The sequence below is a fragment of the Aphelocoma coerulescens genome, chromosome 1, assembly GCF_041296385.1.
Source record: "Aphelocoma coerulescens isolate FSJ_1873_10779 chromosome 1, UR_Acoe_1.0, whole genome shotgun sequence".
Lineage (NCBI taxonomy): Eukaryota > Metazoa > Chordata > Aves > Passeriformes > Corvidae > Aphelocoma > Aphelocoma coerulescens.
In genome coordinates, this window is record NC_091013.1 from 87,612,908 (window position 1) to 87,629,110 (window position 16,203).

The 16,203-nt window shown below is 37.6% G+C and overlaps 1 protein-coding gene across 8 annotated transcripts in view; it reads right to left on the reverse strand.

Moving 5' to 3' along the window:
- DLG2 (discs large MAGUK scaffold protein 2) overlaps nucleotides 1–16,203 on the reverse strand; it is a 1,009,135-nt gene that overhangs the window by 380,295 nt on the left and 612,637 nt on the right. For 7 of the 8 annotated variants that reach the window (XM_069015930.1, XM_069015936.1, XM_069015961.1 and 4 more), the window contains one exon: nucleotides 11,425–11,478. In XM_069015930.1, coding sequence (XP_068872031.1) covers nucleotides 11,425–11,478 — 54 coding nt within the window. Of the gene's footprint in view, nucleotides 1–11,424; nucleotides 11,479–12,151; nucleotides 12,201–16,039; nucleotides 16,096–16,203 lie in introns of those variants that run through there. The other variant, XM_069015969.1, reaches the window with a different exon arrangement.

Here is a 16,203-nt window from a genome sequence, read left to right on the forward strand (position 1 = left end):
CCAATGGTCACTAAAAGTGTACATTATTTTTACTTTTCTACCAATGCCTAATGAACTATCCTTTCACGTAGCCCTGTACTGTGGCATTTTGTGACCAATAATTCTATACTACAAATACTGCAGAAAATGGAGTAGGTGAAGAAGGAGGAAGAAACCTGAAAACTACAAGGATCCTCCATTTTTATGTTTTTTGCTTTTATCTACTTACTATATTAATAAATCCAAAAACTCTGAATTTTTCACCCTGTGACAATCTTAGACAGTATTCTATCACCTAGTTCACACCAGTGTAGATTCTAACTCTTCCCAAAGGGTAGGCAATTTTCTGCATGGACAAAGGTCAAAAACAGCACCAGGGGGGTAGAACCCTTCAAAACAGGCAGAGAAATACTCTCTGCACTCTGGGTTCCCACAGAGAAAGACTATGGTGAAATCAGAGCAATTAATCAATCTTGCTCTGTGCACATTATTTGAAAAATTAGCATAGCTCGATAGTTTCAAGATAAATTCACAGTGTGCTATGCTCATCTTTCCATCACCTTTGCAAAGTCTAAGTCCTGAATTTGGACATCAGACAAGATTAATTTTGTTATGACCACACTAATTCTCACTTAAGCTCTGCAAAGAATTAAACAATCACACTTGCCAATATTCAGGAAAGTGCTTCTGCCTAGCAAACATAAAACATAATGTACTCAGCACAAATAATTTATGACTAAAAAGAATCCAGAACTTTAAACTGTTGTCATCTTTATGCAGAACAATTTACAGACACAAATTACTCAACAGCTGACTGAATATGTTAATGTAAGATACAAAAGAAATGCGCTTCAGTTATCATTTCTCTTAACTAGTAATCTCAATGAAGTGAACATTTATCTCCTATAAGAATCTTTATTTTATATTACTTTCAAACTAAGTCGATCTTCTATAGAAAGTTATGAGGGCTGCAATTTCTAAGATCAGGAAAACAAATATTATCTGTGGCATATTTGGGTTCTCTATTCTATGCTAGGTCATCTAAACACTGATTAAAAATGTAATTTACTATTAAGTCTGCATTGAGAGTAGCATGGGATTTTATTCTGTAACATGTGGATGAGAAACGAGTCATATTCCCAAACAGTCTACACTCACAACTTGCAACAGTAGGGACTTTGGAACATTAGCTGAAACTGTGCTGAAGTTCTGTTAGTTTTACAGCATGGATCAGCTAATCCCTGGCTAACAATGGGGAGAAATAAGAGCATTGAAATGGCTAATTATGTGATTTTATTAAAAGAGAACGGTGTTCCATTGAGATCTTTTTGTATTGCTGTAGGGAACAAGTAAGAACACAATCAGCTATTCTAAAAATTTTTAAAAGCTACCATAAATAATATGAAAAAATGCTCCTATGAAAAACACAGTGGATAGTGTTAAGACCAGTACATGAAAGATCACAAGAGAAGGGTATGTTTTCTAGCCATTGTTATTACTGATGCTGCATTATGTGCTGCCAGGATAAAAACCTTGCCTTGGCTGAACTTTAACAGGTAGTTTGCAAAGTAAAATATCAAACAATTCTAGGCATAAAATAGTAAATATTTTTAAAATTACAAAGAAGAGTTCTTGTAAAATAAATTTCAGACATACTTCATCTTAAATGAGTGAAAAATCATTGTAATCAAGCCATCATATGTCCAAAAAGACATGAAAGCAATATATTTCTTTTCCACTTTTCATCAAAATAAGCTTTCTCTTCAATCCAGAAGAGTCATTTTCTCTTTACTTCTTAGATTGTCCAAGGTCAAAGGAACACATCTGTCTCTGACAGTAATTAATCTGCAATCCTCCAAAATGAAGTCTTATGATAAAGGAAAGCTTTCTTCCTTTTTTGTAATTAAAACTATTAAGATGATGACACCTGTGCTAGCTCTTCTTTCATTTTTTTTTGCAACAGTTTTCTGTTAAGTTCTACACCTTTCTAATACAGTGAAGACTGACCAATACAAATCCCATTGTCTTGACTCACAAAACCCCTAAATCTATAGGTAAGTAGTTACTCACTCGTACTCTTTATGCTGTTTCCCAATTCACTTCAGAACTGTAACTTCATGACAAAGTAATTCAAAATAAAGCTAATGCTATGGAAAAATAGCCTTGTGTATTTGAAGAGCTTTATCAACTTCTTAGAATCTCAGAATAGTTTGGGTTGTAAGAAACTCTGAAGATCATCTAGTTCCAATCTCCCTGACATGGGCCTCAATTATACAGATTTGTATATTCTGACCAAGTGTTTTATGCTAAAGACAGTGGGTTTGGTGGTCTAAGATCATGAATTGTATATAAAACCATATTTTTAAGAGGTTATGTTAGCCACTGGATTCTTGCAAACCTACCAACCCAACCAACTTCAGCCCACTGCTACAACAGCCAGTAAAGTTAGCTGTGGTAGTTTAATATATAAATAATTATACAAAAGCAAAAGCTAATTTAAGGCTAGGGAGAGAATGACAAAACCAAATTCAAATGACATTTAATTTAGGTCAGGTCAGGCCATGTAATTTTAGGCTGCCTCAGATCTCTAAGTGCTTCAAACAACTTTAAAAGGCATATGCTACATTCTGCAGCACGTGCCTACATCACAGACAAATTAAAAATTAAGTATAGCTGGGTGTGGAGGAGGGGTATGTACACACACACACCCCCATATGTATATAGTATATATGGTTTTCCTCTGAGTGATGAAAACACCTGACAGAGCAAGGCTGGCTTCCCCCAGCAGAGGCAGTAAGGGTAAGAGCAGCCCAACGAGATCAGACTTTGCAAAAGCAAAGCACTGTACCTCTTTCAAGGGGTTTATTACACTGTCACCCAAAGGACCTGATAGTGAGTATGCACAAACCTGTCGGCAAGCTTAGTTTTTTGTCAAAAAGTCTGCTTCACAAACCTGAGAGTGTTAGAACTAAGACTGATAAATGCACGCCCATGATCTGGACTGAAGTGCTAAAGTATTTGCACTCCAAGTACTCCAAATCCAAAAAGCATGAAGCATTACACACTCTATGCTGTGTCCACCTGAAGCAGAGGGACACAAGTGAGTTTAGGATGTGATGTCTACAGTTCAATAAGCTCCTCTCTCCCAGTCTGCTAATTGCAACCTTTCAAACATCCACAGGAAGAACTCCTTGATTGAATCTAAAGTGCAGCATTATTCACAGGCAATTGAAAATAGACAGTATTATAATTTTGCAGAATAAAAGTGTGAAGGAATAATTAGATACATGACCAAGGGATGCATTAACTTGTTGGATTGACAGGATGTTGATAATTCTACCTACATCCAGACACAATAAAGGCTTTTTGATTTTTAATGTAGTATGATATGTAGCACTCAAATATGGAAAGTAGTGTTCATTCCTAAAGAAAATAAATCCCCTAAAATAATGAAATTATTTTACTTGAAAGTAAAGCTTTTTACCTTAATTAAAAATTATGTATTTGATAAGGCTTAAATATTAAAAATGCATTCAGAATTTAAAAGCAAAACACATGGAAAGCAATAACATTTTTACTTCAGAACCACTTTGACCCTTCTTTAAAAGATGTTTCTTTCTACAACAGTATATTTTAAAAGGAAAGGTTTGAAATAAATTTATTTTCAGGTAGAAAAACAGTGGGTGTGAAGTAGAGGCAAAATAAGTAATAAGATCCATTCTGTATTTTTGTTTTGGGTTTTCAACAGAAGCAGCATATTTTTTATGCTGCCACACTAAAATCCATGTAGGTCATCAGACAGCAGAACAAAGACTTTTCTATTTTTGCACGTTTAAGGGGAGTTGTTTTATATTAGTTCTTTAGTTTTGTATTCTGTAGCACCTTTTTTTCTAATGATCACAAAATATTTTATAAACATTATTTGAATCAAACCTGTCAATACTACTATTATAAAAGAAAAATGTCTTATCCCACTGCAGGAATAATGACATGCAGAAAACAGCAGTGCTTTCCAGGGCAAAAAGCATTGCTGTAATACAATTCAAGGGCCAAAACAGAGAAGCCAAGCCAATGCAGCTTTTAAAGACTAGCACAGAACTCTACCAGCATTAGCTTTTCCATTGTAATGCACATTAATGACAGGCTGAAAGATGAGTTTAAATAATAAACAAAACTTCAGGTTAACAATCTGGAAAACGTAAGTTGTTAGAGATAATAAGGTGTATAATCTGACTTTCAAGACTATGATCAAACTAATTAAGAAAGAAGCAAAAAATTTATTCTGAGAAGTCAATGGAAAAAATATATATACACCTACATTATATTTTTATATATTTCAATATTAATAAAAATCCAAACTCCATGAGCTTCCTTCTTTTATAAAAATTAGATCCTATCCTTTTAGACTAAAATTTCTTCTTAATCCTCTATTACCACTGTCCTCAAAAATTTGCTCATCAGCCATAGTCATTGTTGTGGTTTCATAGCAAACAGCAGCCAAGCCCCACACAACTGCTCATTCCCATACCAGCGGGATTTGGGAGAGAATTGGAACGGTCAACAGTAGAAAACTTGTGGGTTGAGATAAAGACAGTTTGATAGGGAAAGCAAAAGCCACACACAAGCAATGCAAAACAATAAGTTAATTCACTGCTTCCCATGGGCAGGCTGGTGTTCAGCCATCTCCAGGAGAGCGGGGCCCCATCACATGTAACGGTGACTTGGGAAGACACACGCTGTTACTCTGAATGTCCCTCCCTTCCTCCTCCTTCCCCCCACTTTATACACCGAGCATGATGCCACATCCTGTGGAATATCCCTTTGGTCAGTTGGGGTCATCTATCCTGGCTGTGTCTCCTCCCAGCCTCCTGTGCAACCCCAACTTCCACACCAGCGTGGCAGTACGAAAAACAAAAAAGGCCTTGGCTCTGTGTAAGCCCTGCTCAGCAATAACATAATACCCTCTATATTAGCAACCCTGTGTTCAGCACAAATCCAAAACAGCCTCATATCAGCTACTGTGAAGAAAGTTAACTCTACCCCAGCCAAAACCAGCTCAGTTGTACATGACATTTAATATTCACTATGTAATTCATTATGTAAAGACACACTTTATTGTAAAAATATATAAGGACACCTCCTTCCTCCAATTTACTTATCTATGATGCACCTATATACATATTATCAAATAAAAGCCTTTAGAGCACTGTCTGTCTCTCAGAAACTGACAAATTTGTCCCATTCTTTTTATGGTCAGATGTGGCAATGTGCTCCCATCCCCAACCTTCCCTTTATATTCTGAATGGTATCCCCACTCAAGTAATAACCATAAGTGGTGGTCAGTCATGGATGTCCTGACGGCAGAATCTGGCTCCAACTGGACTGGGGAGGAGACAGATGACACATGATAGCCAAAAGCAACATTTGGGCAATACACCCAACTAACCAGAATGCTGGGTAATGCCCAACTCACGGCAAATTTGGAAGAAACTAGCATCTGTAGTCAGTATGCAAATATGACTATGACACAATCATCTGACTCCACGAAGCATGGACAGCCCAAGGCCTGTTGCACTCTCCCCCATGGCAGTGGGCTGCATACCAGGATCTGCCCTTGAGTAGGAATGCCTCTCAAGGTTACTCCTCAAGGTTGAGAGATTCCTTATCACATCAGATACTTGGTAAGTGAATTGGGAACAAGCACACTGAAACTTGGCAATCTTTCAGAAAGGATGATTAAACATTGGAATGGGCTGTCCAGGGAGGTGGCTGAGTCACTGTCCCTGGAGGTGTTTAGGAAAAGACTGGATGTGGCACTTAGTGCCATGGTCTAGTTGACATTGTGGCTTGATCAAAGGTTGGACTTGATGACCTCAGAGGCCTTTTCCAATCTAATTGGTTCTGTGATTGAGAATATATAATCCTTTAGGCATCAGTCATTACCCACGGCTGAGACTAAGTCTAGATCCAGCCACACCTAAACTCCCCTCTGAAAGGAAGTTTGGAACACAACTGGGTCCTTTTTGAACCTCGTGGCTCAATGGGAAGATTCCCCTGAAAATTCTGTCTGACTGTTCTCTATGCAGTAAATGCTCAAGTATACCTGGCCATTAATTCTTGTTAAGCTACTACTGTATTTATCATTGAACTTCTCTTATATCAATAAAATATAGTACATTCTCACTTGAGACTGAAGTGCATGATTCCATCCACAGCACCAGAACAGGAAGAATTTTTTTTTTTTCCAGCCTTTGTTTAAGCTTTTATGTGCCTCCTTCTAATGTTCTAAATCCAGGTGCACTAGCTGAATAGCAGAGAGTAAAGCTGAAAATTTTCCTAAACTCCCCATTTTGGCATCACCCTGGCCCCCACACTTCCCTGAGCAGGAGGTGTCGCAGGGCACTGCCCTGCTCCAGGAGGGGCTGAGCTCGCAGTGTCCCTAAACTGGGATGCATCAAAACAGCTGCACAGCCCTCCCTGCAGCAAGTGTAACACAATCCAAAGATGTGATTAGAGCTCATGAAAACATAACCTACATAGTCTGAAAATTACTTCTTCAGGACACAACTCAAATGTATCTTCACAGAACTCAGTATAGATGGTATAGTTAGCAAATCAAACCAATAATAAAATAACTCATGATAAAATAATAATAATTTGAAAGAACAAGGTGAAACTGAAGAAATGTAAGGAATTCATTGTGATTGAAAGGAGAATAAAGTACATATTCCTTAGATCTTATCACTGTGACAAGATGGGGGAAGAAGGGAACAACCACAGTACCAGAGTGAACTTATGTTAATTTTTTTGTTAAGATGAAAAGAAAATAAAAGTCCATCATAAGGTAAATAGAAAGGCTCCCTTCAATTTCTAAAAGTGATGCAGCAAAGCCAGCCTTATAGCTACTTTTAACTGAACTATGCAGCTTTTTGGAAATTAAAAAAAGAAATAAATAAGGCCTATTCTGTGCAACAGAGAAAATGAGATGATTCACGTATTATTAAATTAATGCTTCTCATTATACAAAGAGATCTAAAATTTACAGCCAAAGAATAGAGAACAAACAAACTCCCACAAATGTTTAATTGTGCTTAAAATGCCACAGAAGAATTCGTTTTGTACCATCTAAGCTTCCTATTGAATTTATTCCCACGTCCAAAGCTTGGCGAGCCAAAGTTTTCAAACCACTGAACCTAGGAAAAAGCTTAATTAACTGTTTCTTCTGTTATTTGCTGCAGGCCCAAATTACAAGGAATAACACACACTATAATAGAATAAGGCCTTTTCTTTCATCTCATCTAAGAAAAGTGTACTGATGAAAACCAGTCCCACAAAGGATGATGTTTTTTCCCAAACTATTGAGTTGAAAGGTTTGAAGAATGTCAACAGTAGAAAAATGTTTAATTAAGAGATTTTACATCATTATAGCGTGAATGAGACAAATCACTCAGTTTACCAGTTGTATACCAACTGTAAAAATTAAATTTCTTCCTAGTGGACTAGTGCAAAGATAACATGTGAACATGCTTTGTGAATGTGGCCATTACTGTGAGGCATCTCTCTCTAAAACACTCAGGAATTTTTGAAGGAAGATGGTGGAGACGATGGCCAGAGCTGTTAATGAATTGGAAATGCATGAGGGTACATCCCGTAAAATGAAACAATGACACAAGTTGTGCCAACAGCCTAATGAAATCATGAGAAGCCTCCATCTGACATACAACAACACCAAAAATAGCCTGACCTTATTTAGGGATCTATCAGGCTATCAGTTGTGGCTAGTAACAACAGAAAAAAAAATATCATTTTGATTCAGCAAAATTTGAAAATCCATGCTTATTCCCATGTTTAAATTTGGACATAATTTCTGCATGGTATAAAATGGATTAATTAAACTTTTTATGGTAAATACAATGAAAATTACAGTCATTTAAGAAAAGAATGTAAGAAAAATTATATGTTGTTTTATTTTTTCAAGCAGCATGTTTTGCAAGCACGAGTGGACAGCATTAACTAGCTGTCATGAAAAGTATCTTAGAAAAACCCAACAGTCAGAAATCAAAAACTACTATGTCAAAAATTTTCTTGAGACACATCACCTGCTTATATATTTACTTGCCCTTTAATTTTATTCAACAAGTTGATTTAGAGATGGCATCCAGATTTGTGGAAGGCAAACTTAATCAAAAGAATTCAAGGACAACCATCTAAGACTAGAGAAAGACAAATGGGAAAAAAAAAGAACGTGAATGTTGGAAACATAACCCAATTAGCAGGATCTAAAAAATTCTTCCGGTTCTTCCCATCCAGTCTTCCTGGACTCCAAGCATACTTTGACAATGGGAGCTGAGTATCAGGGACAAATAGCAAGAATCTAAGACTACTATGGTCCCAAGGAACAGCACTTCTGGATGTTTTAAATACTCTACAGTTCTGAGAGAGGATCAGCATCTTACACCAAGGCTGCTTTTAACTCTGGACAGAAAATATAATCATTTAACTTGGATTCTCTGATCCATAAAAAAATTTGTTCTCACAGTGTCAGATGTTTATTTTATGGCAACTAAAAAACAACAGTGCCTTTTAGAAGTGCTAATACCTAGCTAGTTAACTGTAAGGATACTTAAACATTCACCAAAGATGTTCCTAGGCACTTAGAGTCTTCCCCCAGGCATGTCTGGAAGTCCTAACGGTGCTGAAAATGCAGCTGCTTGGCACATGCTCAAGTTTCAATATCATAATTAAATCTAGCTTTCTGTTATCTCTCTGAACTGACCTCATCCAGAACAAATGTTTTAGGGCATATCTGCTAAATCACATTTCTTGTAAAATATATGATATGATGATGGCTGCAGTATCATACACTTATCCAGTTTGGAAGATTTGTCGCTATATTTCCAAATATTTAAAAGAGACAAAACTCCCCTAACACCCCATGATGTTATAGGCTGTATTACAGGACCCACACAACACTGTAGGCTACACTAGGTTTTGCTGGGATGGGTTTTTTTCTCCATAACAGCCTATGTGGAGCAATAATTCAATGTGTGGCTGAAACAATGCTGATAATATACCAGTGTTTTAGCTATTGCTGAACAAAGCTTGCACAGTGCATCAAGGCTTTTTCTCCTTCCCATTTTGCCCTTCCTGTCCCAGTAGCAAGTTGGCTGGGAGTGGGTACAGGGTTTGGATAGGACCTAGCCAGGACGGTTGACCCCAAGTGACCAAAGGAATATTCCATACCACGTGGTGTTCTGCAATAAAAGCTCAGGTAAAGGAGGAGCAAGGGAGAACATTCACAGTTATGATATTTGTCTTCCCAAATAACTGCTACACATGGCAAAGCCTTGCTTTCCAGGAAATGCTAAATATCTGCCCACTGATGGGAAGTAGTAAATGAATTTCTTATTTTGCTCTACCAGCCAGGAGCAGATGCACACACAAGCAAACATGGATCTGGTCTAGTGACTACAGCAACTCCCTTGCAGAGGAAATACAAAATGAAACCAAACTAAATTGAACTGAATTACTCCTGAGAGCACGAAAGAAAACACGGGTGTCCCAGCCCACTCTCTCCAACATTAGGAAGAGGTCATTTGTTCACAGCTTTTATCTCATTTAGGGAATATTCAAGCATACAAATTCTGAGCAGAAGGAAATGCCTGTTTGTAAAGCAGAGACCCCAGGTTCTGTGGGGCAGTATGGTGGCCTGGGCTCAGCAGACAGGTCAAGGTGAAGTGTTTCTTTTTGTCTAATGTAAGTAAGTTCTCTGTGGTGGCGCTGCTGTGTCCCATATCTGAGAGAAAGAATTCTTCCCAGGCTGAGAAAAGTGACTAATTCAAAGTTGTCTAAGGTAAGCACCTTCTGTTTATTTATCCAGTTTGCATCATATATTGGAGACTGAAATAGCCCACAAGCACTTTTCAGGCTACTGTCAACATTTCTCTTGAATGTGTTTGGTCATTTGTTCTTTATTATTTAAGAGAAAGGAACTCCAGTATAAAAGTGGCATAAAAGCATGTAAGTATTGATAGGATGTGTTAGGGGAATAAATCATATTGATTAAGCATCTTGTCACTAGAGTAATTGCATCCGTATTTAGGAATTCTAACACTGTAGCTGCAGAGGATCCTGGGCACAGGTCCAGTACTGAAAATGAGAACTGGGGCTCACAGTGTCCCTTTTGGAAGACTAGAGAACACTAAGTGTAAAATGTCTCATCAAAATACAGCAGAAAAGCCAGACAGACCTATTGAAAGTGAGACCATAGCAGATGGTTCTGATGTTAGGATGGAAAACTGAGACAGAAATGTTAGGAAGCCTTTTAAAAAAGCTGAATGCAAATGAACAGAGAAATTCTATTTAACTTTTTCACCCTTCCCAATAGTTCATATTCCCATCAAGGGACTTAATTCTCTTCTGCTTTACAGCACTGTCATTCTTCTAAATTGCTCTTGGCTGTGATCTTTACCTGTGCTCTGCACCATAATTTCTAAGTTTTATGAATTGTCAGAAACAAACTGGCCAGGACAACCCCTATTAAGCTTCCTGATCAACACTCTTCTGAAAGACAGAACCCAGCAACATGATTGGTGTAGGTAGATAAATAATTAGGCTTATGCATTGGTATCATAAGAAACAGATGTGGACAAAACCCGACAGATGAGAGACATTAATTAGGAGCTTTGAAAAGATAACGAAGATGATGCAAGAGGAAAGATTAGATACTGGCTGGCTGGCTTTGTGCTACTTGCTCTTCTTTCCTCCAATCATTTAAGCCTGTTACTCTCTTTGTGCTGTGTTTGCTTTGTGTTTCTCTGTGTCCTTTATCTTCAACTATAGTTGATTTTACAGTCTAAATGACAATAATATCAAATGCTTGTAGAAAAAACAGATTTTTAAAAATTTAATAAAAACATGCATTTATTTTTAGGATAATCTGTTTCCTAGAAGTCATAAAAATGAAGAGACATAAACAGGAAAATATTAAGACAATTAGTTGGAGCTGTTATTTATTCTGAGCAATTTCCATCTACAAAAGAAGTATAAACAGAAAAATGAATGGATATTGCACCATTTTAATATTACACTGTGCATCCAGGTATCTTTCTATTAAGCTAGTAGGGTGTGCATGACTCTAAAACGAAATATTCATGTCACTGGTAAGGATGACAGCCTTAATAAAATCACTTTTCTTTTTTTCAAAGAAAGGCTAGCTTTAGTAAGCATAAACTACAAATTATGTGTATAAAATATGCTATGATTCAACTGAGAGCAATTATCATTCCAAATTTTTTTCTAGAAAAGAATTTACTGTGTAACTGTAAAAGAAATTATTAATTGTAAGATTTTTTTACAAAATAACTTCTATACAGTACTGAACAGAACCTCTGTGTGAAAATAAACCAGCTCCACATATTTATAAAGAAACTCCTTAATACTTACATAAGGGATTGTGTCCAAGGTGTCTGTGTTGACAATTATAGGGGCAGGGCTTGCCTGAAAGAGAAAAAAAAAAGAAGAGAAAATAAATTTAAAGACCTGAAATGCATTAATATTGAAATACCCATAATGATACATTAAGAATCAAAAGCCTGTCTTCCCACTGAATTCAAAATGCACAACAGTACATAACTGCATAACTGTGTTCTCAATCAATTGAGGATGAAAGAAACAGATTCTCAGCTTCCAAACCACAGCTCACTGTCATCTTTCAATTTCTTCAGGCTCTGGACCACATCCTGAATATGCAACATCTAGTTCATTTTTTTAGTAGAACTGTAAGAAACCTAATGTATTCAACTTACAATTAGGGGATGTTGAGAGTTTCAGTTGCCCTACAAGTCCACCTTTTCTGTTTGAATCAAGATGATTACCTGATCTTCACAGAGGATAAACCTCAACATTTAATGTTTACACTACTTAGCAGTATTGTATAGGTATATATATAAGCACATCTATTATGATATTTATGCCAAAGGTGTATAACTGGCATGGTTCATATACACTCAACTGAGGTTCAGATTGTAATACAGACCCAGTTTAAAAAAACTTGTGCATCTGCAAAGCTGCCCAACCTGATCTTTAATTTCTTGATGAAGCTCATATCCAGGCTAGTTTCTAGCCACCTGAACCTCTTCCTCTTCCTATTCTGGGATTCAGTGGTACTGACCCAATGCCAAGCTCTGATGTGACCCAGCTGCATAAACTTGGTTCAGACTCTGGAGAAAACCAGAAAGTTGTGAGAATGTGTATGCCAGAGGCAAGCACCATAAGTAAAATGTCAAACTGAGGCAGGACTGCCGAGATGGGATTGTTAGTAACTCAAGGACTCAGGAGAAGTGTGGATACAATATTGCTGCTAGCAAGAATTTCTCTTGCTTCTTTCCAGTCCCGTGAGATACTTTTCTCTCTCTCACGGAAGATATTAGCAGAGTTCTATAAACTATGAACACCTGCGACCTTGCAAAGCTTTGTTTATGGTACAGTAGAAAAATATTTTGACAATGGGCCTTTTAGGATTTTAGCCAATCACGCCCAAGGGGTGGCTGATCCTTTGCCCAATTAGACTATGAAGAAAAAAGTCTATAAAAAAGTTGTAAAATAATTAAATAAATCAATCTTGCTGCACAATTCCTGCCTGCTGGATCTCTCTTCTCCTCCCAACCACTGAGGGATACCGTGATAGAGAAGGATCAACATATAGTCAGTGTAGCACAAAAAGTGATGGAAGGCAGCCTTTCTCAGCCTTACTAAAGGCTGCTTGGGTAGCAAAGACTCTTCAGGTACTGTACTGGGCTGATAAATACTGAAGATACTAATGCTTGGCACAGCAGCTCACTACTTCTATTCATCTACACTGTATATTTGTCACTGAATGACTGCCTGTACTTTAAACTCGTGCAGGCTGCAGGGTCTCCTTGTGCATGGTAGGCATAAACACGGCACTGCTGAAAACACTGATCCTATTTCTGTCGTCAAATATTTACTGTGGGATTTCAAATCCTAAGTAACAACCCAAATTAAGAATGAGACTTAAGGCAACAATTCAAATAACGTGAGAATAACACAGGTTTTTTTTTTTTTCCAGTTTTTGTGCAGTCATTCAAAGATAATTCTGTGTTCAAAGAAATTTTATGTTACCGGACAAAAGCTACTGTTCAAAGAAATTTTATGTTACTGGATTAAAGCCATTATTTCTATACAACGGTGTAAACTGAGAATTAAATGTATATAATTTGGTGTGTCTGCATTTCATGGTGTGGACCAGTTGTCATGGTACGGTATAATTTGACATTAAAATGCTTAGTATCTGAAAAGATATTGCATGCCCATACCCTCTTATTATCATTGTGTCCCAAAACACTGGACACACTAAAATGATAGGTAAAAGCTGAAGGCCAAATGATTATAATATTTTTAGCTTTAGGCATATGGAGTATGCCTATAATTGCATTATCATTGAAGGTTAAACAAATTATTTCCTTTTTAGAATCATAGTTTTTACTTACACTTCAATACTCGTAAAAAATGCTACCTTTGCTACAGGAAGAATAAGTTTGGGAATTTTCTACAGTATTGATTTTATCTCCTTTTTGTTTTTACCTACTGTATGGTCTATTACCAACTACAAACAAAGTTTGCAATTTTCAGAATAAAAGCATCTTTCCACTGATTTAAAAAACAGTATCTACTAAAATAAAAATCTTTAAGAAGTAATTTTCCAAAGCATTCTCCCAAATCACTTTAACCTACTGAGGAACAAAGCCTTTACCTGTATCAGATTTTCCTGAAGTAAAGCCAAAGAAGTCAGAAATTAGCAAATGTGGGAACACTTGGGACTGGACAGAGTACTCCTGGTGCAGTCTGTGAGGGATCAGACGCCCCTCACACTCTGCCCAGGTTGATAGTGCAGCCCAGTTTGCCATCTGCCTTCACCACGGCAATGACGGACTCATGAGCAACTTGTTCTCCTCTCTACAAAGGTGCAGCTTAGCCAGACTCTGCCTGGCTGGGACTGCTCCATGTTCTACTCTGTCATGGGGAACTCCTGCACATTTTCACTGAACTTTGTGAGGTTCTCCTCAGCCCACTTCTCCTGCCTGTTGAGATTCCTCTGAAAAGCAGAGAACAGTCCAGTGTATCTGGACTTCCCAGTCTGGTGTTATCTCAAACCTTGCTGACAAAGCTCTCTATGTAATCATTCTGGTTATTAATGAAGACGTTAAACAGCATTAGCACCTCTATCAACTCTGAATGAACACCACAAGCAACTTGGCATTAGTAACTGAACTCTGAACTGCTGACCACTACTCTCTGCATCTGGTGATCTAGCCAGTGTCCCACTCATCTTCTAGCACATCCATCCATTTACTTTCTCTCTCATTTGGCTACGAAAGAGCATTTGTGCTGAAAACCTTGCTAAAATCCAAGTAAATGACATCTACTGATTTTCCCTCATCCACAGAGCTAGTGGGTTTCTCATCACAAAAAGATGTTAGGTTGGCAAAGTAAAATCTAAACATTTATAAACTGACCTCTCTTTTTGTAATCACCTCCCTCTGTCCTTCATGAGCCTTCACAAAATGTTCTGGAGGCCCAGAGGATGGACACCCACCACAATGCTTCCACTTGTTTGCTTCCTACCAAATCCTGACCTTCGGGTTATCACTTGGTCCATCATCCACAGCAAAAGTCAGAGCATTTAAAGCTGCTCCTTTGAATGATGTGATCCTTTCCTCCCTAGCCCTCCTACAGAGCCTGTCAAGGATTAGTTTTCAAGCCAGTGTATCTCTCAGGGTTCATTTCAACACTGTGCTTACTGTATTCCTTACTGGTTGGAAAAGCTGAACTAAACTATCAAACCAATGACTTTCTGCAACTGGGGCATTTATCCTGTTCAGACAGATGAGCATGAAAAAATTAATGGAGCAATAACTTCAGATGGATATAGTGACTATAAGCACTAAAATCATCAGTGCATTTTCCTTTTCTGTTCCTCCTGTTATATCTGTGCATATGATGCTGTGTGTGTTTATGGGGGACTGTGTTCTTGTTACAACTTTCTATTTTTTTGAGTGGTTTTTTTCTTGTTTGTTTGGTTTTGGTTTTTTTAAAATAAGAAATATGATTTAATACAAACATTTTGCTTCCGTCGCTCTGATATATGGTAATTTGAAGAACACTAAGCTCCTGAGCCGCAAAATTGCATTAAAGCGCAGGAAATGGAGATTATTTCGTTAGCTGGGTCCTGTTTGTAGCTCACGCTTTAAAGAAAAGTAGGAAACTTCAATCATGCAAAGTTGAGAAGACAGTTTGCAATCACTGGAGAGAGCCCTAAATATAGTGCTAACCATGGAGTACACAGCAGCATCAAAACAGTCCTGTAACCACAGTGAAATTACTGAAGGGATAAGTCAAGACATGGTCAGTATCAACCGGGAGTCAGAAAGATTTTACCTTCCAGGATGATGTGTCTGTATCCCTGACTTAAAAACATGTCACATGCACTGGTTCACCAAATTCTCAAAAAAGATACTCAGGTATCTCTGTACTGCTAACGGAGAACATTGACAAATCTATGAACCAGGATTCATGAACAGTACCTCCAACTGTGCGTAAATTACCAAAGGTGTGCAAAAACATGTCCAGATTCTCTTGAGAACCTCTGCCTACGGTGTCTTTGAGATAGCACTGCCTCTTATCTCTCAATCTATATACCCACACGGATGTATACAGTCTCTATCTAGGCTTGAGACTGGGTGAGAAGAAATAGCTTTCTGGAAGATAATGACTTTATTCTTAACTCTATGCTTTGACCTGCTCCACAGTCTTGACCAAGACACTGAATTACACTTTACCAAGTAAATTACACTTTACCAGCTTTTCCCTGATGCAAAATAAAACCAAACCAATCACCAGAAGTGTGAATATTACTGAGTGTAGGGAATTGAGCGATCCTGTTTTCCACATTCCTCACTCACTCTCTTTTCTGTCCCAATCCTTACCTATACATTTAGTATTATAATAAACTGACAATGTACTGTGCAGTCAGACGTACAGCTCCTGCTCCCTGCATGGACCTTTCTCCTGCCCTTGACTGGAAGCATTCCTTTCAGCTGAGCCATCTCTGTGCTTTGAAAAAGGCATCACACTGACAGTTGCAGTGACAGATTGACATAGCTGAGACAAAACTTGGGAAAAAAAATAAAAATGGAAGATTTT